At 46.8% G+C, this 20,444-nt stretch overlaps 3 protein-coding genes across 5 annotated transcripts; 2 read left to right on the forward strand and 1 right to left on the reverse strand.

The window, feature by feature from the left end:
- The first annotated feature begins 2,927 nt into the window (after positions 1-2,927).
- USP30 (ubiquitin specific peptidase 30) lies at positions 2,928-11,758 on the forward strand. 2 transcript variants are annotated; one of them, XM_065739314.1, is made up of 12 exons: positions 2,928-3,030; positions 3,469-3,651; positions 4,180-4,283; positions 5,141-5,239; positions 5,957-5,999; positions 6,257-6,351; positions 7,088-7,147; positions 7,695-7,781; positions 8,311-8,391; positions 9,375-9,594; positions 10,212-10,320; positions 10,893-11,758. In XM_065739314.1, the coding sequence occupies exons 1-12, from the start codon at positions 2,931-2,933 to the stop codon at positions 11,155-11,157; spliced, it is 1,446 nt and encodes a 481-aa protein (XP_065595386.1). In that variant the 5' UTR covers positions 2,928-2,930; the 3' UTR covers positions 11,158-11,758. The 2 variants fall into 2 exon arrangements, with proteins under 2 accessions (XP_065595386.1, XP_065595385.1); XM_065739313.1 differs by having other exon boundaries at positions 2,931-3,030; positions 5,960-5,999.
- A 19-nt stretch (positions 11,759-11,777) lies between these two features.
- On the reverse strand, positions 11,778-16,098 carry ALKBH2 (alkB homolog 2, alpha-ketoglutarate dependent dioxygenase). 2 transcript variants are annotated; one of them, XM_065739325.1, is made up of 5 exons: positions 15,882-16,098; positions 15,173-15,371; positions 14,734-15,039; positions 13,978-14,082; positions 11,778-11,849 (listed from the first exon to the last, which is right to left on the reverse strand). In XM_065739325.1, the coding sequence occupies exons 1-4, from the start codon at positions 16,096-16,098 to the stop codon at positions 14,061-14,063; spliced, it is 744 nt and encodes a 247-aa protein (XP_065595397.1). In that variant the 3' UTR covers positions 11,778-11,849; positions 13,978-14,060. The 2 variants fall into 2 exon arrangements, with proteins under 2 accessions (XP_065595397.1, XP_065595396.1); XM_065739324.1 differs by having other exon boundaries at positions 11,778-11,926.
- A 211-nt stretch (positions 16,099-16,309) lies between these two features.
- On the forward strand, positions 16,310-19,919 carry UNG (uracil DNA glycosylase). Its single transcript, XM_065738687.1, has 7 exons — positions 16,310-16,408; positions 16,974-17,174; positions 17,267-17,362; positions 17,848-17,945; positions 18,442-18,530; positions 18,683-18,861; positions 19,330-19,919. Exons 1-7 carry the CDS (start codon positions 16,310-16,312, stop codon positions 19,468-19,470), a joined length of 903 nt encoding a protein of 300 aa, XP_065594759.1. The 3' UTR covers positions 19,471-19,919.
- Positions 19,920-20,444: the final 525 nt, after the last annotated feature.

Genomic DNA, 20,444 nt, shown 5'->3' on the forward strand with positions numbered 1-20,444 from the left:
GGGCTCGGCACGGCTCGGCACGGCACAGTGGGGAGGGCTGAGTGGCTCCCTCCCCTTGCCGTGCTTGCTGCGGGATCTGCCTGCCAGCCTGCCCTGGCTCTGCCGGCAGCCGTGGCCAGGGATGAGTGCTGCGGGGTTGGGGCACAGGGGACGCTAAGAGCCACCAGAAAATGAGCTGGGCAGCACTGGGATTTCCGTAAGGAAAGCCAAGCAAAGTTATCTCAGGCACGGCTGTTCCTGCAGTGATAGCAAAGGGTCTTTTTGGGAAACCTGGTGCAGCCAGCTGAGCTGTGGACGCCTCCCTTTTGTGAGGGTCTTTGCAGAAACTTATGTTGCATCAGCACCCGTTTCAGATACCCAAGGAAAGTTCCCATATATCATCTCTTCTAGTGACCTGACAGGGCTTCTGAGCAAGCACTCCACAAACTCAGAATTAATCACTTTGTAAAAGAACTTCAGTCTCTCAGCCTCAAAATATGCTGTCAACCAGGTGCATTCACCCCTGCAATTCAAAGAGAGAATTTACTTGTGCATTTACAGAAGAATCCTTTCCAGAGAAAGGCCTGCAGGAGAAAATTAAAAGAAATGTGCTAGGAAGATGACTGAGTGTATGGGAACTGCTGAATCACGGCCTGAACCACTGATTGGTCACCTGAGGTGAGCACCAAGTCAGCCATGGGGGCACAGGTGAAGGTGATATACCTGTGTGGGTGGAAGGGGTGGAGCCTAGTTCCTCCTCTCTCAAACCCCATTTAAGGGCTGACCACCACCAGGGAAGGATCTCTTCTTGGAGATCCCTCCCATGTGGAGTCCTCTGCGAGCCTTGTCATCTTAAAGGTGAGCCATCTTCTCTTTTGTATTACCTGTATAACTGTTTGTATAGAACTACTTGAAATATACCATCTTCTATACTATTCCCTGGTGGAGTATCGTCATTAGGAGTTATTTACTCTACACTGAGAGACTTTTTTACATGATGAAAACGCAAAATACATTTGACTTATTAAAGAAATGGCCTGAAATCAACAAGGTCAATTCAAATGAAGGAAGTGAAAAGTGCTATAGTGAGGAATAAGAGAGAAGGTGCACAAATTCAGACCAGGGAAAACAGATGATGCAAGAGAGTTGGCCTGACTGTGACAAACCAAGCACAGTATGTGACTGGGACTTGTTCAGCTATCATTCAGATTCAGTTTATGATGTTGAATACTGAAAATATTAACAGTTTTTAGTATTTATAGGAAAGGACTCATGAGTGGTGTAGCTAGAGTTTCAGCTTCCTTAAAAGTAATGAGAATAATTCTTTGATTTGTGCCTGGGAGTGGTATCCTGATGCCCACACAAAGCTCCATTTCAGATAACTGGGCATGTGCTGTGGTCGCCAGCCATGCATTCTGTGTACCATCAGGCTGTACAGCTGATCACACAGGACCTCATGGATGTCTTAGTGGCATTTCATGTGAATCAAGAGGCATGTATCCAGGCAATAGCTACCTCACCTGATTATTTTCTGCTTATCCTTCCCAGACACACAACTTTGCACAAACAACGTCTTTCATCATGCATCCTTGCACTTGTCTTTGATTTGGGTGGTGGTGCAATTTGGGTGAAGAATGGCTGTTTCAGACAGTTGTTCCCACAGAGAAGCTCAGCAGTTTATTTGAAATGAAAGGCAGCCTGGTTCATAACATAAAGAAATGAAAGGCTCTAGCAGCTGTATCTTGTTTAGCCACATGTTCCTCTTCACAAAATGTGTTAAAGAAACCATAGTTGGATGTTTCACATGATCTGAGGAGACTGATCTGTCTCACTGGGTGTAACACTGTGAAGCCCACAGTGGGAGTTGTTGTTGGGCTGAATCTTCTAGTGGGAAACAGAGACTGTGAGTCTTGTCTCAGCAGAGCTGCCTCGCTGTGTTCCAGGCTGAGTCTCATCTACAAAACTGTCAACATCTGTTCGCAGAACCTCTGCACTGCTTCTCCCACAAGCTTGGGAGAAAATGGTATTTTTGGAGCGGTCACTTAGCTTATGGTTTCACTGCACACAAACAGTAACTTTCTTTTTAGAATAGAGCTGCTATACTACTCTTGTTTTTTAACTAAAGAAGGTCAACTTTTCCAGTAAGTTAGGGGTGGGAAGTTTGGTCCTCTCCGCACGCTGGTGCTTTTGTCCATGTGTTCAATGTGTTATGTCAGAGTGGTACATCCCATGGGAGTGCAGCAGCAGCCAGGAGAGCTTCATTTGTCCTTCTCTTCCGCCACTTCCCTGCCCCTCTCAGCCTCTCGCTGTCCGTTCCAGTGCTCTCTGGGCTCCTTTCTCCCTCTGCACATATGGAACAAGGCCAGGCAAACCAGGACCGGGCTGAAAGGTGCACCAGGCGCTTCGTAACACAGCTCGGCAGTCAATTCGGGCATGTGTAGGGTTGGACGGTGCTCCCCGGCCAGGCCCACAGCCGTCACCAGCCGCCACCTCGAGGCGCTCCCAGAAGCTGCACGCGTCGCTCACGCTGCACTGATGGGAAACGCTGCTTTCGCTACACACGCCCCAAAGCGCCTCAGTTACAAAAACGACAGCGACGCGCGCGGCTTAGCCCCTCGGGTCAGGCGCAGCACCCGGCACCGAGGCTCCGCCATCCCCGCCCAAAGCGCGGCCGCAGCAACCGTCGCTAGGGGCGGCCAGGCGCGTAGCGCGCCTACGGAGTCACTTCCGGTTCTCCGCGCCACTTCCGGCACCGCTCCCTGCCCGTCCGCCGCGCCGCTCTCCCCTGGGCTCGGGTTCCGGGGAGCGATGCTGCCCGGCGGCGCCGTGCGGCGGGCGCTGAGGGCCGGGGCGGGCGGCAGGTGAGCGGCGGGGCCCGACCCTTGCCCCGGCCTCGGTTGTGGGGCCGCCCCCGTGACCGTTCCCGTGTCTCCCCGTGCAGGTACAGGACGATGCGGAGCTGGGGGGTGATCGGGGGGCTGGCGGCCGCCCTGGCGGCGGGGATCTACGTGCTGTGGGGGCCCATCGCCGAGAGGAAGAAGCGGAGGAGAGGTAGGGAGCGGCGGGGTGGGGGTCCTGAGGCCGTTCCTGAGGGCTGGGGGGTTCCCCGGGCACCCCTTCATCTCTCTCCATCATTAGGAGCTTCTGAAACTGAGGTTAACGCTTGTGCCGTTGTCTTCGTGTTTATAAACGTCACACCTTACAGTCTGTGTTGAACAAAGGACTTTTGTACCTTATGTAAGGTATTAATCGTGTCTGCTGTCGATAATTACGGCCCATCAGATGTATGTGCGTGTCTGTGTCATGGTAATTTCATTACTGAACTGCTGCAGGTAAAGGATTTTATTTGAGTTTGCATTTAGGAACGCAGAATACCCGTAAGAGTCTCCCTAGTCTTCAGCACCAAATAAACAGAGCTAATGTAACTTCTGTTTCGATTGGGACACTTGCCAGTGAAAACAGTTAAGCTTTTCCCATCTCTGTTTGCAGGCCTCGTGCCTGGGCTGCTGAACCTCGGGAACACCTGCTTCATGAACTCCCTGCTGCAAGGCCTGTCTTCGTGCCCCTCGTTCATCAGGTGGCTGGAGGAGTTCACAGTGCAGTACAAGGCAGAGCAGAACCAGCCCAGCGAGCAGCAGTACTTGTCACTCACTCTGCTGCGTCTCCTGAGAGGTACCTAAACTTATTCACGTTGTGGTAAGCTATGAAGAGAACACTTGGCATCAACGTTACTCTTTCCTAAAGAAAGGAAGAGCAGGTGGCCCTGAGTTCCTCTTTTTTTTTTTCATTTAGTGTCTCAGGATGTTCACACTAAAACTGTGCTACTTAAGCATGTCAGTGTAGGTCATAAAAGGACGATGAGACACTAACACTGGCATTTAGGTGATATCTGGAGTTCCACTTTTTACCTAATTCACTAGTAAAATGATCTCAGACACTGTTTATGTTATTATTTCTTCTCTCTGTGTCAGTTAGTTGGGAAAGTTTTCACTTTACATGTATGCAGTCTGTGACAGTGTCAGATGAGAATGGCAATAAACATGTGCTGGTTTGATTGTCATTGCCTACCACTCTTAATCAAGAATAACTTAATGGTAATCAATTATATTGTGCCTAAGTACCATGAAGCCTAAAATAAACAGACCTGAGTTCTAACCATGTTTTGTGGCTCCTAACATTTCAAATTGCAATGTCTTTAAGCTTTATCCTGTCAAGAGGCAATGGAAGATGATGTCCTGGATGCAAGCTGCTTATTAGAAGTGCTAAGAATTTACAGGTGGCAGATCTCAACATTTGAGGAGCAGGTGATTATAAAATTCACATTACTCTGCCTGATACACAGTTCAGTGCTTAGATATGGAATAATGGACAACTGAACACTAGCACTAATAGCTCTGGGTGTCAAATCTGAATCTTTGCTATAGAAAAAGGTTTGCTTTAAAAAGCGAAGGAAATCAACTGTGTGATTAATGAATGGTGTTTTGAGTTTGCTTAGCTATTTGTCATGGAAAGCTTGGCTGCTTTAAAACCTCATACTTGGTACATTCAGATTTGGTATGATGGAGCCAATGATATTAAAACAGAAGGGATACAGCCATACCTTCCCTACGTCTTAAGGGTTTATGGTAAAGTACCATTCTGCTTGCAGGGATGGACTCAACTTCATTACTTCCAAGCTCAGTCACTTAGGAGATAAGACTTGTCTTCAGTGTTTTTAGCCTCTAAGTAAGTGGAGCTGGTCGATAAACTCAGTCAGCTTTCTCATTCATAAAATATGGTTGCATTCTTGTTTTATGCTTCAGAGCCAGAACACAGAGCACAGACTTCAGTCGTTTTATTGAAGGCCAGGAAAGCAGGCATTTGTGCATTCATTTCTTTTTTTCTTCAATGATTTTAATGCCTTTTGCATTTACTCAGCCCAGAGTATTTTTAATAACGTGTGCTGTTAGGAAATTCAGCTTTATGGAGAACACTTCTTACTAAAACTGAACTGAATGCACAATTGGTTACTATTAATATGTAAGATAAGCTCTAAGCAGTGATTTCCCTTCAGTTTCCTAGTGTGTTGTTGTAGCCTTACGAGTGTCAGTACTCCTGGTGTATGTGTGGTTGGGTTTCTTTTTGTTTTGCTTCCTCTAACTCCTTTGCCTCCATTTCATAGGATGCTCATGAACTATTTCATGTCCTCACCTCTTCGTTGGAGGATGAGCGGGATCGTCAGCCACGTGTCACACATCTGTTTGACGTGCATTCACTGGAGGTGACTTCTTTACCAATGTGATTTTGTTATCAGAAGTTTCCATTTGTACTTGGTAGTCTGCCTAGATTCCTGATTCTGTCAGGTATAAAGGGCCTGTTAAGAAACTGAAGATATCACAGTGTTTACAACGCTGTTCTTTACTGCTCTGATAGAAATGAATCAAGGTATTCTAAAGGAGAAAAAAATGTCTGAAGTCAAATGTATCTGAGTCTGTTGTGATCCCACTTGTGTGAGGGCTTTTGCATTCTAAACCTGTTGAACACGGGACTGAACATAGCACAAAACAGCACTCTGTGTAATCACTTACTCTCATCTGTTGGGCCTGACACAAGAAAGGGCTCTGAAAACTGCAGAATGGATGTTTATGGAGTAATGCATTTGGGAGTGAAGCTGTAGCTCATCCTCCAGCATTAATGGTCAGCTAAATGCTGACGGAGGATTTGTATCTTTTTGTCTAAAATACATACAGAAGGTCTGAAAAGCTTGTTGAGCTTGTATTTCAGTGCTCTCAGGCAAAGAATTCTGCAGGTTAACTGTTCATTTTATTAGAACTGTTCTTTTTGTCACTTAGGAAATTGTTGTGCATCAGGTTTTTTGCCTTCTTCAAATACAAAGATACGAAAACTCATACCATTGTTCTGACATCAGGGATGAAATAAGAATGTACTTAAGCTTTTCTAAGGTGGGGTTAATAACATCTTTTATCTTCCTCTGCAGCAGCCAGAAGTAGCCCAAAAGCACATAAGCTGCCGAACAAGAGGTATGTTGTTCTTCCACCCCGAAATACAAATATGATGTTAGAGTGTAGTCATTCTGTTATTAAGGGGATAAGACCAATTGATCTTTGTCTTTATTGGACTCAGGTGCATCTCTTCATCTGTAAAATGCCATTCATTATTTGTTTGTGGGGCAGACCACGTTTTACAGCTTCTGTTACAATAGTCCAACCATTTGGAATTACGGAGATGAATGTGGATATCTTGAAAACAAAAGGAGAATTTCATCTTTGTGTTTCAGGGTCTCTTCCTCCTATGTCAAATCACTGGAAGTCTCAGCATCCTTTTCATGGAAGGCTGACTAGCAATATGGTTTGCAAACACTGTGAACACCAGGTATAAGAAAGTATGTCATGTGTAGGTATACATGAAAAACGATGCCTGAGACTCAGAATGCATTCTGAGGTGAAACCATCATCCCATGTTTCCAACGTAATTGGTTTAAGCTCAGCAGTTTGCAGGACTAACAGCTTCAGCCATTGTTTTTTCAGGTACTTATTATGGCATTTGTGTTGAACAAGATAATATTGCTGAGCACACTGAAGAAAATGAAGTGTGATTCACTTCCTGGAGATGACAGCTGTCTTATCAGACAGAAAACTGTTTTATTACATTCAGTATCCAATTTCACAGATACCACATACTCACATGGGTAGCATTTTCTGACTAACTATTTATTCAGTGTGCAGCACTGTGACTGCACATGCAAAGGCAAATTAAGTTGCAGTCCTGGTTATCCAGAGCAAGGAAATGAAGATAACCTGGAAAAAGCAAAAATACAGAAAACAGATTTCATCCATACACCAAACTGTAAGAGCACTTTTCAAAAACTTGCAAACAAATGTAGAAGTGAGCAGGGACAGCTTCAGTAGAAACAGAGTGGTACAGTGTGCACTGCATCAGGTGCTTCCTAGCACAACTGGTGAGGAAAACAAGAGTTTTCTTCTGCTAGGTACACATGGATGTGTTTGTTTTGCATGACATTACTGGGAGGTGGTGTTGGCTGATCTGTTTTGTTTTTCAGACCATGGCAGATGTTTTTACTCAGTGCATTTGAAATATTTTCTTGCAGAGTCCTGTGAGGTATGATACGTTTGACAGTCTCTCACTGAGTATTCCAGCAGCTATGTGGGTATGTATCACCAACTGATGGATAACCCAGCCAGCCTGTATACTGCCTTGCCATCAGGGCTTATCTTCACTATTATCCTTCTACAGTGCTACAGCCTCAGTAACACCTACACGAGGAACCAGAGTTGCCTTTATAAACAATCCTGTTGTGTTAGCACAGAACCTTACCACCATGGCACTGGGGCAAATGAGCAATCTGTGTGATGGGTGTGACTGTTGGCACCGAGTTTTCTTTTTCTCCTGGTAAAGAATTTGGTCTTTTTGGTTAATTTGAATGGATCAGATTGTCTCCTGAGGGCTTTGCATTTCTGGCACTCAGAAGATGACCTTCAAGTGTTCTCTCTCTGAGGTCACAGCACACTAGTTACCAACACAGGCTTTTGGACCAAGTGAATTCAACTGGAAATAGTTTCTGTTTCTCACTGGCTTTGTGAGAATCTTCAAATGATAAAACGTTGTAGATTTGGGGGCAAAATGTGCAGGACCTTTGCACTGTAACAGTTAGTTACCTTATGTCTGTAATTAATTTTTTTCCCTGTTGTTCTAAGGGTCATCCTATGACACTGGATCACTGCCTCCATCACTTCATCTCCTCCGAATCTGTAAAGGATGTGGTGTGTGACAACTGCACTAAAGTATGTCCTTTTAATTTATGTAACCTTTGAGCTCAGTTTCAAGTCTGCTGACAGAATTACGGCTTCGGTTTTCTACTCCTTTCTTTGTGACTTCAGGAAAGCCTCTAGCTTCCCTGGGATTTATTATTCTTAAAATAGAGTTATTACCCCCATAGTATTTTGAAGCTTTATTTATTGCTAACATAGTAACATTTACAAATGCTGTATTTAGATAATATTTAGAAGAAAAAAAAGTCCCATTTTAAAACATTTTATTTGCCTGTACTTTGATGATAGTTGTTTGAAACCTAACAGAAATGGCTACATGTAAACCTGGAGACTACATTTGTTTTCTGAGCAATTTTCTGCTCAATTTTGTGTTAAAGCATGGATGTGCTAGAATAGGCCAACAGCTCCTGACAGAGGGCAATTGTAGATGAAATTTGTGAACCGAGGATAGCTTGGTATGCAGTATGCAAACCTGCAGCAGGATTATTGTAATTTGATACAGCAAGTAATCAGATATCTCTTATTTTCCCTTTGATTTCAGATTCAGGCAGAAGGGGCTCTGAATGGACAGAGCATAGAAAACCAGAAAACAACATTTGTTAAACAGTTAAAGCTGGGGAAGGTGAGGCAAAGCTAATCCTTCAAATCTGTTTTAAAATCCTATTAAATAATAAGTTCTTTCTTTGATTTGTTTGCTTAATGTCTACTTCTACTACTTATTACAATTCTCTAATCTTTTTCTTTAGAAGTTTTTTGTCAAATATTTGTAGGCATAGAGGCCTTAATTCAACAAAGCTTTGAATTCTAGCTTAAAGAATGTGAGGACTCTCCTGCTATTCAGCAAAACACTTGAGTTGGGCTCAGGTGCAGTTTGTTTCTCTTTTATTAGTTATTTATTCCCTTGGTAAGTAAAGCAACTCATGTATAGGATCTGTTTGTAGGATAATTTGTGCATTTTGAAGGAGTTAAAGTATTATAAATACAGAAGGTTTAAACAAGAACATAGTGCTAAAGAACAGGAGAGATTTATATTAGAGGTCCTTCCAAGTTTCTTGTTCTGTGATCACATAATGCAGAGGACAGCAGGGCCATCCACAATAAAGTGTACTTACTGACAAAGGCTAGCCTTGGCATGACTTTGTCTGTCAGATATTTGTAACTACTTGACCTTTTTTCCCTTGGTACTCTTACTGCATGAAGCCATTACTTATGAAATATTAGCAAATGCCCAGCAGCAACTTACTGACACAAATTCAGTGCTCATTTCTACCTCTCAGATCATCAAGCTCAATGAGGTGGGCTTTTTAGGAATGGGTGTCATTTCTTCTTTTCCTTCCTCCATTGGGAGGAAATGATTCACATGCTTTATGCCTACTGCCTAGTGAGCACTATGGGCACTATTAGAAATCTCCGAAGTGTGAGATTTTTATGACTCAGTATTGCAGTAAGCTTAGATACAGAATAGCACATAAAGGAGCAACAGTTCAGTGACTTAATTCCTTATCTACTGGACTTAGCATTAGTTCCATTAGAATGCTTTTAACAGCTGTTTCTCTTCACTTAAAACATATTTTGACTTCCCTTTTGTATGGAACTTTGCTGAAGCTCCCTCAGTGTTTGTGTATCCATCTGCAAAGACTGAGCTGGTCAAACCAAGGGACTCCTCTGAAACGTCATGAACATGTACAGTTCAATGAGTTCCTAATCATGGACATCTACAAATACCACATTCCTGTTCATAAATCAAGTCAGAATGATCTGAACCAGAAAAGCTCTGAAGAGACAAAGCCTGGAACAAAGGATGGGATAGCAGTAAAACCTTCAGGTATTTATTCTGAAAATAAAACATACTGGTATTTCTGCGTTTCAGTGATAAACACTTTATAATCTGCAGAATGAACCCGAGTGCAGTATCTTTACCTAGGCTGTGCAGAAAGGACAGGAAAAAATCCCTTTTCTAGCAAGAAATGAAATTCTCTGTTCCAGCCTTAGTGTTGATTATTTAACTCTTAAGAACTGTGCAAACCAACAAAACATGTAGAGTGAAGAGCTTACAAGATCCAAAGGACTGATAAATGTTGAACTCACAAGTCCTAGTGATCAATAAGCTTGTTATGATCTCTTCTAAGGCTTCAGAACAAGCAGAGAAAGAACGCTGGGAATGGTGTCTTACAGAGCAGCTAAGAAATGTGGCTGCAGCAGATCTATGGTTTATACAGCTCAGTGGTTTACTTACGTGGGATTTTGTTTCTGTGGCCATTTTCACTTATCACATAAAAGCAATTACCTCTATCTTCAGCTATCTTACATCTCTGATCTGTAAGGGGCTGTGATATGTAATGCAGTAAAATAAGCAAACTGCCTTCACGTTCTGTGGTGATGTTATCAGCAATACCAGTAGTAGCATTAAGGTGAATTACTAATGCCTGTTTTGTTTGGCAGATGCAGAACAGACATGTGGTACCAAATCCCTCCTTATGAATGGGGCCTGCTCCTCTTCATTTTTAATGTCCTCGGGAACTTTTCCACTCACTGCATTCCCTGAATGCAGGTAAGTGAGAGATGTGTACCCTATTTGTATCTGTCCATTTGAATTATGTTCTCCTTTATTGTCCTTATCAGAAGGCTGTGTAGTCACAGAACTTCACATCCATCCAAGTACCTGTGCAGAAAATATTCTTCTCTTGGCTGATTGTCTTTGGCTCCATTTCTCTCCTACTATGGGAGTATAGCATCTTACAGGCAAGACTCAGAATCGACTCAGAATCTCCTTTCTTTGGTTCAGCATGCAGCAGTCGCCCTTCTGGGCTGCCACATTCTCATTCATGCTGTTTTTCTCCTACCCCTTACTTTAACTGTTACTGTGAGGGTTGTTGGGCTTCTTTAAACTACTGCAAGAAATTCTTACAATGTTGGAGGAAAAAAAAAAACCTCTGTAAGAGTTCTGTTTAAAAATCCCAGTGTCTGTCCTCAACAGAATGGGGCAGCACTGCAGGGCACGTAGAAAGTACCTGCAGAGCAGCACTCTCAACTCACTCTGGAAAGAAACTGCGAGCAAAGAGAGCAGCTGGAGCTCCTGCAGCGTGTGGCACTGACTGCTGACCCTTTCCCTTTGTCCCTCAGTTCCCCCGTGTACCTGTACCGGCTGATGGCGGTCGTTGTTCACCACGGAGACATGCACTCCGGGCACTTTGTGACTTACCGCCGCTCTCCGCCGTCCTCGAGGAGCCCGCTGTCCGTCAGCAGTCAGTGGCTGTGGGTTTCGGACGACGCGGTTCGCAAGGCGAGCTTGCAGGAAGTCCTCTCCTCCAGCGCCTACCTGCTGTTCTATGAGCGCGTTCACCCGAGGGTACAGCACCAGAGTTTGGAGTTGAGGCCTGAAGAATGATGAAGAGAGCTGGAGGAGGACAGAAACTGACCAAGTTCCTCTGCTCAGATCCACCTTGCGCCTCCTGTCTGTTATGCAGATAATCCACCACGGGCCCTTTAACTTTCCCCTCCCTCTGTGGCAACAGCTGGCTCTTGCTGGGAGTAGTTTTGTACCAAAATTATGCTACCCAAAGTTGGTCTGCTAATGTTGTGCAGTCCAAAGTGTATTTGTATTAGATAAGCATTTATTCTGTTCGGTAGTAACTGTTAATACCATGGCTCTGAGACAGACACCTCAAACAGACTTTCCAAGGCTGTATTCCCTATTCTGCCATGAACATTTTCAAGGGGAGATGCTGAATCCTATACGCTTTACTGCAGACATTTCTGAGCAAGGGAGCCCCAGAAGCAATTGTTGGGAAGCTACTGTTATCAAAGGCAATGATTTAAGAAACAAAGTGCCTTGAGTTTATTTGAATAGATTACCATTATCTGAGCCCACTGCATGCCAGCCGTGTTCTGACAGGCATCTCAAGATGATGGGCTGAGCTGAGAATGGCAGCAGATCTCTCCTGATATCCCAGCCAGTGAATAATACAAGGCCCTCCTCACATAACATGCACAATCCCAACAAATTCCCTTCCCTCGTCCGTTTCCCTAATAGTTCAGTTCTTTATGGATCATGGAAGTACTGATTCAAACAGCAGTTTCCTTTTTCCAGGAGAAAAGATGAAATTCTTTTATCAGTTAAGAGCTGACACCCCGACTCGTTGCTCTGTATCTCTGCACTATGGGTGAAAAGAAGAGACAGAGTGTTTGCTAGATGTCAATATTGTCATTTCTCAGATACTCTGAAACTTTGAATACTAATGCTTGCAGTAGGGACTACAACTTTTAATACCATTCACTTCAAGGCTGCTGTAACTGGTGTCCTAGATGTGCCCTTCCTGTTTTAATGCTGAAAACTGCCATTTGTCATCAGCCTTTTGGATGTATGTTGTCAGGCTTGCAGCTGAGCATTAGAGCTAATGCTGGTTGTGATTGTGAGCTGACATAAACAGCAACCCAAGCATCCCTGTAAAATCACAGCATACACAACTTCATCTGGGCTGGTGGGCACTTGTCTGGGAAGGCAGTCTGGAAATGCTGGTGTCACTGCATTAGATATGCAGACCTCCATATAGATAGTAACTGTACTCTGCTGCTCTAGATTGTTTGATGTGTTTTTAAAAACAAAATCTCAAAGCACGGGTGGAGAAGGAAAAATTACTTTTGACTGCTTTTAAATTATCAGGAATAAAGCATGTAGACTAGTTTTAGCTCTTTTCTATCCTTGTAGTTTGAAGGAAAAAGACTCATTCCTCAGACTAGATTTTTCAGTGTAAAACAGCAACTAAATTTTCAAATGATAACTGTCTTCATAGTTTTTTTTAGGGCAACTTTGTACCTCATACATTCGTATCACTGCCTGAAGCTCAGGGGAGTTCAGAGTTCCTTAATGGAAGGCCCAAAATCAGCTGAAATAATAATAATACGATGTATATAAGAATCTGTTCACTACACTCACGTTGGTCTAAAGTAACAACACATATAACACCATAAATCTGTTAGTGAGAAGCCTCCCTGGCTAGGCTGGGCTATTGGTAGCGTGGTTTTAACTTTTATAGTCTAAGCTAAGGAAAAACAACAAGAACAAAACAGCAACAGAAGGTTGCAAAATGCCAAAACCATCCTGGCCATCGAAGTGAAATCTAACAGAGCTGCAGAAGCTGAGAGGAACTGCCCCCACCCCACTCTGGGCAGCACAGGTCCACTGCAGAGTGTACATTCTGCAATGCCTGTTCTCAGCAGGGGCTGTTTTGTGAAGTTCATCTGAACAGAGATCATTCTGTGTAGGAAGCAGTAGTGAATGAGAACATACACACACAGCAGACTAACTATTGAACTCACCAGCTTCTAGCAGTGACATAAAGCCCCAAAGCTCTGCAAACTGGCACGTTTGGTATGTTGCATAGTGCTGCTTTCTACTGGGTTTTATCAGAATGGAAGAATAACTGTTGTGTGATATCAATAACCTGCTCGTTTTCACTCAGCTGAAGGTACAGTCTGAAACCTTCCTCAAAGGCCAGAGGGATGAGGGCTGCAGTCAGCATTTGTTCTAGCTTTTGCTGCTGGGAAGAAGCAGGCAGCCTCAGCTTAGGCCTCAGTGTGAGGAAGGAAGCAAGTGACAGAACCTCAGGCCCAGACCTGTGCTGCATACTCAGCCTCCTGTGAGCTCAAAGGCCTTTGCAGATGTTTGCCATCTTCACCTCTTGAGGTCACTGGGCTTCATCCATGGGCTTGTGACTCACAATGGAAAAGGCGTTAATAAAATGCAGGTTACAAAACATCAGATAAGACCTCCAGGATGACGTCTCTGTGCTCGGATTATTCTTGTTTTACTGTGTGTATTCTTTTAAAAGAAGTGTGATGTTATGGACTCACAGCACCACACTGCTCTTGGAAGTTGCTTTTTTCACTGCAGGGTATTTTTGTAACTGTACAGTAACAATAAAAGAACAAACTTAATAGAAAAAGCAATTGTTCATATGCACTGATTTCTCAAAGACCAATCTGTCAGATTCATACACAATATATCTGCTAGAGACAGCTCTTCTCCTCCTCTGGATGCATTCCTGCAGGAGCTCTTCACAGTAAATACAGAGGGTGGGAATTTCCAGTTCTAATTTATGTTAGTTCCACAGCCCCAGGAGACTGAAAGCTAGAGCCCACCCCTCACTCACGTGCTTTATAAGCACGGTTACTCAGAGATCAGTTCACAGTTTTGCTCAGCACTTACCATTGCTTGATTCCTCAAGTCCCAGTGGAGACTTCGGACTCTTTCCTCACCTCAGTAGGATGCAGGACGGATGGGAATGGCTTTCAGGTAGTCAGGATGGATCCCCTAGGGATAATTATTTAGAAAAACAGGTACTCTCAGAAGCGATAGCTTTTCATGTTGTGCTGTCCACATCATATTCCCTCCAACATCACCTTACACTCCCTGGTTTCTGTACATAGGACCGAGTGAAGAAGCACCTCAGATGTTTTTCTGTCCCACAGCCCTGCTGCCCCAAAGAGCCCCGTGACCCACACAAGCAGAGGAGGTAAAGCAGCAGAGGAATATATACAGACAGATCACAGTGACTGTAAAACCCACTGCACTCACTCCATTAATATCTTAGCAATCATCTTCTCGTGTCAGACTCATTTGAGTTTTATTTAAATAAAACCAAGCAAACTGCAGCTCTTTGACAGAACGTGTGAATATTTTGAACTTACTGAAAAAGTGGCTAAGTTTTGATGAGAACAAATTTCATCCTGACCAAAACAGTAGTCCTGTTTGAGCAGGACTACAGCAACTGTTCACTGAAAGTATTCCTGGCACTTAAGATCAGTAGCTGCAGAATCTATTAGCCAGCTACCAAGCACACCATCTTCTGGTTTAATGCCTTGGATCACCAAACACAGCTTGATTAATTGATAGCTATATCGAGGGGAAAAACTTCAGCAGTCAAGGTCTATGGACCTGGTGCTTAACTGCTGACTGCCTCACTTCTTGTCAACAGTCATTATTTTCCTAAATGTCAGGTTGATCCTTGGAGCAAGCACTCTCCTGCGGATGGGGAGGCTGTGGTACCAGTACACATTAGTGGGGTATTTCATCATCAGCAGGCTGCCATGGGCTAGCTGCAGTCTGATGGGCTTCATGTGTTGCGTTGCATTCTTCCCTCTGGAATCACAGTGCCTGAAAACAAAGTCTCTGCAGGCTCCAAAGGACACTGATGCAATAGGGCTGCGTGGAACCAGCTCTTTCTCATCATCCCGATGTTCACCTATGTGGTCCTCACCGTCTTTGTATCTGTAAACAGAAAAAGCAGTTCACCTGTCAGCCCAGCAAAATGAATGTCAAACCACTCCTTGGTGAGCTGTCAAAACACCAAGCAACTTTTCATATGAATGAGCTGCTTGGTGTGACTGGAAATCAGACGTACCTGTTAATAAGAACGAAATTAAAAGTGTGCCCCGTGTCCAAAGCAAGGCGTTCTCTGATGCGGATGAGAACTGGGATCCATGGCTTAGGAGAAAAGGTGACACCTGAGTAAGTGTAGGTTAAGTCAGGGTCTCCGTAGGTGACCTGCTTCCTGGGGATGTTGTGCCACTTGCCAAACACATGCAGTTTCGTCTGTTCACCTGTTTAAACAAGATGGATCAAAACTAACTTGGCATTCTTTGCTCAGAGGGCACTGAGGCCCCAGCACTGCTGCCCAGAGCTGTGGGTGCCCCATCCCTGCCATGGATGGACCCTGGGCAGCCCGAGCTGGGGGCAGCCAGCCCACGGCAGGGGTGGGCTGGGGGGGTTCTGGGGTCCCTTCCAACCCAATTGTGCTGTGGTTCTGATTCCACTTAGCACGGGATGTTTGATCTTCAGCTCCCAGCAGTGACACGCAGCAGCAGTCAGCCATCAGCCAACTCCACCTGCACAACTCCAACCTCCTCCTCGACGGGGAGCTTCAGCAGGGCTCCGGGGCACAACAGCGCACAAGGCAGCCAGCCAAGCCCACGTACCCTGACACCACCTCCGCTATTTCCCTGGAGGGGCTGTAGGGACGGCTCCCCGCCCCACGCTGCCGCGTGGCACACACTCGGAGCAAAGCAAGGCTGACCCTACAGGATCAGCCCCGTCCCCTCGGCTGCTTTTACCTTCGAAATACTCCACCTCGTTTTCCAGCTGCTGGAAGATCGCGTCAGCCTCGGCCCGGCCGAAGAGGAGGCGGTACTCGAGGCTCAGGCCCTGGGCGCGGATCTCCTGGCGGGGCTGAGGGGGACGGGGCAGGCCGCCCGCCGCCTCCTCCAGCCGGGGCCGCTTGCCATCAGCCCCGCGCTCCTCAGCAGAGCGTTTAACCACGAATCTGTCCATGGGAGGAGGGGATAAAGGGGATAATACGAGGGAGGGCGCCCAGGAGGAGGGACCCTCCCTCAGGGAGAAACACCCAACCCCACCGCGCTGAAGGCAGTGCGCATGCGCCCCACTAAACCCCGCCCCCCAGCGCCTGCGCGGGCTTTTGGCGCCAAAACGTAGCCCCGCCTCCCCGCCCCCCGCTTCGCGCCAGCCCCACGCTGCCGCCGCTATGATCGGGCAGAAAACGCTGCACTGCTTCTTCAGCACCGCGCCGCCGAGGAAACGCAGCCGCTCCCCGGAGCATGTTGGCGGGGGTGCTGAGGTAACGGCGCGGAGGAGGCGACGGGGGTAAAGGGGCGCGCAGAGGGCTGGCGGCTGCCGAGGGCGCTGGGGGCTGCTGAGAGCTGGCGGCAGTGGAGGGGATGCGGTGGTGGTTGGGAGGGACGCGGTGCTGGTGGGGGGTGGATGCGGTGGGGAGGGGGGGTGCGGTGCTGGCGGCCGTCAGGCGCCGCTTGCAAAAACCCCGCGGTTCTGCACGCCTGACTGAGCAGCCAGTGACATTCAATGGGCGTCGCGGACTTGGAGTACGTCACAGTTGCTACGCAGACTAACGGCCCGCTCCCGTGGAGAGCCAATAGGGATAAGCGGGCTTTTTTACACCGACCAATAGGAGAGCGTGAGGTTGGAGCCGCGCTTGTGGGCGGGGCCCCGCTCAGCGCTGTACCCAATCAGGATGGGCCCGTCGCTGTTTTGCCGCGAAAAAGCCGCGTGTGTTGTGGGTAGGGGCGGGTTACGGCATGGCGGCCGCAGGGCTCCTCCTCCTCCTCGCCAGGCGGTTTGGCCCCGCAGCTCCGGGGCCGCTCCGTAGCAGTGTCCTCGCTCGCCGTTTGCAGGACGATGCCTCCAAAAGGCCGAAGACCTCGGAGCGTGAGGTAGATAGGGCCTCGGCGCTGAGCCCTGAGCAGCTGGAGCGGATGCGCAGGAACAAAGAGGTGGCGATGCGGAGGCTGAACGAGCGCAGCGCGCCTCCGGGCTTTGGGGAGAGCTGGCGGCGGCAGCTGGCGGCCGAGTTCACCAAGCCCTACTTTGTGGAGGTTAGTGTCTTGGGGTGGCCCCGAGCCAGGCTGCTGCCCCAGGCCTCCCCCCCACCCCCCCTCCCGTGCTGATCCCACTGCTCTGCCTGCAGCTGATGGCGTTCGTGGCTGAGGAGAGGAAGAGGCACACGGTGTACCCGCCCCCGGAGCAGGTCTTCACCTGGACACAGATGTGCGACATCAGGGATGTGAGTAGGGGGTGGGTGATTTGGAGGGACCAGAAGGGATGGGGCTCGTGGGAGGGTGGGGCCTGATTTGGGGTCTTGTGCGTTTTGGGTTTTCTCCTATCTAATTAACTGCAGTACAGAGATAAACGTGGTGGTGTTTAAGGGGATTCCTTGCTAATAAGCTGTGTGTGCAGTCATCAGTCTCACGTCAAACGTGGCACAGACTTCAAATCTCAGGAGGCTTCCTTGGAAACAGTCATAAAGTGGATTGTGGATTTGTGTGAACTTTGGCACTCTCAGAGCACTTCCATAATCTGGGCAGCACAGCTGTGGAGTTGTTAGCCTTAGGTAGGGGCTGTTATGTTATATGTAACATCAGTGATTGAATGTCAGCTCTTAGGAGAGTTTTGTCTGTATTTGTTCTAGGATAGAGCCTGTTAGCTGGCTTTGTTTCTATTCTTTGGGACTTGTTATGTGATTCAGTACTAATAAAGGTCTGCTTCCAGGTAAAAGTTGTAATTCTGGGACAAGATCCTTATCACGGACCTAATCAAGCTCATGGACTCTGTTTCAGTGTCCAGAAACCTGTTCCACCTCCCCCCAGGTATGACAGTACCCAGCATACAGAATTCCTTTCACTGACATGTTATTTTTGGTTCTGGTACTCACACCTGTGTGTGAGATAATTGAGAGATGAGTTACAGCTGCTGAAACTTGACTTGTGCCCTACCTAGAAGAAACATCTTAAAAGCACAGATGATTCTCTGTAGGCTGCATTCTGAAGAACATGCAGCAAATAGATGTGTTACTTTAAATGATTATAGAAGATCATAGAAGGTTTGAGTTGGAGGGCACCCCTGAAGACCACCTGGTCCCACTGCCTGCAGTGCCCAGGGACACCCACAGCTCACAGTGCACTGCCCTTGAGGTAATCAGCTTCTTCCTGATAGCCAGTCTAGAAGTCTAATCTAAAAATATCTGAGATATCTGATCACATCAGCTTTTTTAAATACCTAAATACCAGCTTGTCTGTCTCAGGAGCATAGTTTAAAATGTTTTCTTCTTTTTTTTTTTTGTCTTTCTTTCTCCCATGACCTCAGTTTGGAAAATATTTACAAAGAGCTGTCCACTGATATTGAAGATTTCACCCATCCTGGTCACGGTGACCTCACTGGCTGGGCCAAGCAGGGTAAGGTATCCTAGAAAACAGACCTGAGGTTGGGCACAGCCCATCTGTAAAGTGCAATCAATTCCAAGTGCCCTAGCAGGTGTGAAAGTATTCCTGTTGTGTTTTCTGAGGGGAAGCAGAAGCTTTAAGCTGTGCCTTTGTTCGTGTGCTAGGTGTGCTGCTGCTCAATGCTGTCCTCACGGTGCGAGCCCACCAGGCCACGTCCCACAAGGAGAAGGGCTGGGAGCAGTTCACAGACGTGGTGGTGTCCTGGCTGAACAAGAACCTGCACGGCGTCGTCTTCATGCTGTGGGGAGCTTATGCACAGAAGAAGGGCAGCTCTATTGACAGGGTATTATGGGCTGTGCGGCCGCTTTTTGTTACAGGGTGGACGCTAGAGGGTGCTCTCTTTATGAGGTTGTGTTTTTCTCCCCGTGTGAACTCTGCTGCTGTTGAACTTGATTGCCCTTCTGTTCCAGCCTGGTCTTGGCCAGAATTAAGCAACAGAAGTGGAGCAGGAGTAACCTTTGGTTGTCAGAAGAGCCTTCAGCTGATGGCAGAGCGGGTATTTCTAGGAAAGGTCTCCTGAATAAGTGCTGTTAGCATTACAGCAATTGAAAAGCAGGCTGGGTGTCGTTGGTCTGTGCAGCATGCCCTCAGTGGGACAAAAGTCTCTGCCTTTATGGCTGAGTTCTTGTGCCCTCCATTCCCGGTCTGATGACCGAGGAAACACAGAGAGGAAATTAGCATGGAGCAGCCAGCCTTGTCCCTGACAGTGCAGAGATCTAACGAGCTGTTTTGTTTCCTTCACCCTTCACAGAAACGCCACCACGTCCTGCAGACGGTCCACCCCTCCCCCCTCTCTGTGAACAGGGGGTTTTTTGGCTGTCGGCATTTCTCCAAGACAAACGAGCTGCTCAAGAAGTCTGGCAAGAAACCCATTGATTGGAGAGCACTGTGAGCTGCGAGCATCAGCTCTGGGCTCCGAGGGGTGGGAACAGCCCCTGTTTGGCTGCTTGGTTTCTGAGAAACCTGCTGACCCTGAGGATTGTCCTCCAGATGTCAGTCAAGGAGCAAAAGGCCTAACTCTAAGAGTTTACTTTCTTTTTCAGAGCAAATTGGATGACTTGTCTGCTTTTTGAGCTGAATGGATCTCAGCCTGGCTTGAAAAACTGTTCCGTGTTAATTTGTTTGGTTTTTATGCTGGGAATGTCTTTTGTGGGCCTTGTGGAGGGCACTTCTTGCAGGTGAAGCTGCTCTGCTGTTGTACATAGCCTGCCTTGCTTCTCCCTTCTCCCCTGCATCCTGTGTGCAAGTCTGTGCTTCTTAATGAGGGGAGTGGAAGTGGAGCTGCTGGTCCTCATTGGAGCCCAGGGTGGCCTAAAGGCAGTGCCCCACCAGAGGTTTATCTGGTGTGTCACTGAGGTTTCAGGGTTAAGCAGATGATCTCTGGGTACTGAGGGAGGCTCCTGCAGATCTCACAGCTGCTTCCAGCAGAGATGCCTTGTCCTGCAAGCTGCCAAGTGATGGGCACAAGGTTTCAGAGTATTTACGGTCTTCTTAATACAGAGATACTAATGTGCTTTGCCTTCAGAGAAGCAGAAAGGTTTCTGGCCACTGGAGCACGTAACTGCTGGCTCTTCCTCGTTGAATGTGGGAGGGCTGGCTGTCCAGTCCTGCTTTGGTTTCTTGCTTTCTTTTAATGAAAGTGCCCTGTTCAGAAGTGGTTACGTTTTTAAAGCCTCGTTCTGTCTGCTCCAGGAGGTGACAGTACTCGTGTGCAGCTTCCTTCGCATCTGTTGGGATTTGATGTGTTGTTTTTTTTTAATAAAAGTCCTTTTCCTTTACATTGTGCTGTGATCTTTCATGGCTAGGAAGGAGCAGAGGAGCGGGTGGTGGTGCTGATGGCACGGGGACAGCAGCAGCTCCTCCTCA

The sequence above is a fragment of the Cyrtonyx montezumae genome, unplaced genomic scaffold (assembly GCF_038088225.1).
Source record: "Cyrtonyx montezumae isolate F1298 unplaced genomic scaffold, pur_monq_1.0 scaffold_23, whole genome shotgun sequence".
NCBI lineage: Eukaryota > Metazoa > Chordata > Aves > Galliformes > Odontophoridae > Cyrtonyx > Cyrtonyx montezumae.

Coding starts and splice junctions, on each gene's coding strand:
- USP30 (XM_065739314.1), top strand. CDS start 2,931: ATGCGGAGCTGGGGGGTGATCGGGGGGCTGGCGGCCGCCCTGGCGGCG. Junction 4,284..5,140: donor TCTCAACATTTGAGGAGCAG/GTGATTATAAAA, acceptor TCCATTTCATAG/GATGCTCATGAACTATTTCA. Junction 5,240..5,956: donor TTGACGTGCATTCACTGGAG/GTGACTTCTTTA, acceptor CTTCCTCTGCAG/CAGCCAGAAGTAGCCCAAAA.
- ALKBH2 (XM_065739325.1), bottom strand. CDS start 16,098: ATGGACAGATTCGTGGTTAAACGCTCTGCTGAGGAGCGCGGGGCTGAT. Junction 15,372..15,881: donor CGAGGTGGAGTATTTCGAAG/GTAAAAGCAGCC, acceptor TTGTTTAAACAG/GTGAACAGACGAAACTGCAT. Junction 15,040..15,172: donor AATTTCGTTCTTATTAACAG/GTACGTCTGATT, acceptor TTCTGTTTACAG/ATACAAAGACGGTGAGGACC.
- UNG (XM_065738687.1), top strand. CDS start 16,310: ATGATCGGGCAGAAAACGCTGCACTGCTTCTTCAGCACCGCGCCGCCG. Junction 17,175..17,266: donor CCAAGCCCTACTTTGTGGAG/GTTAGTGTCTTG, acceptor CTCTGCCTGCAG/CTGATGGCGTTCGTGGCTGA. Junction 18,531..18,682: donor CACTGGCTGGGCCAAGCAGG/GTAAGGTATCCT, acceptor TTCGTGTGCTAG/GTGTGCTGCTGCTCAATGCT.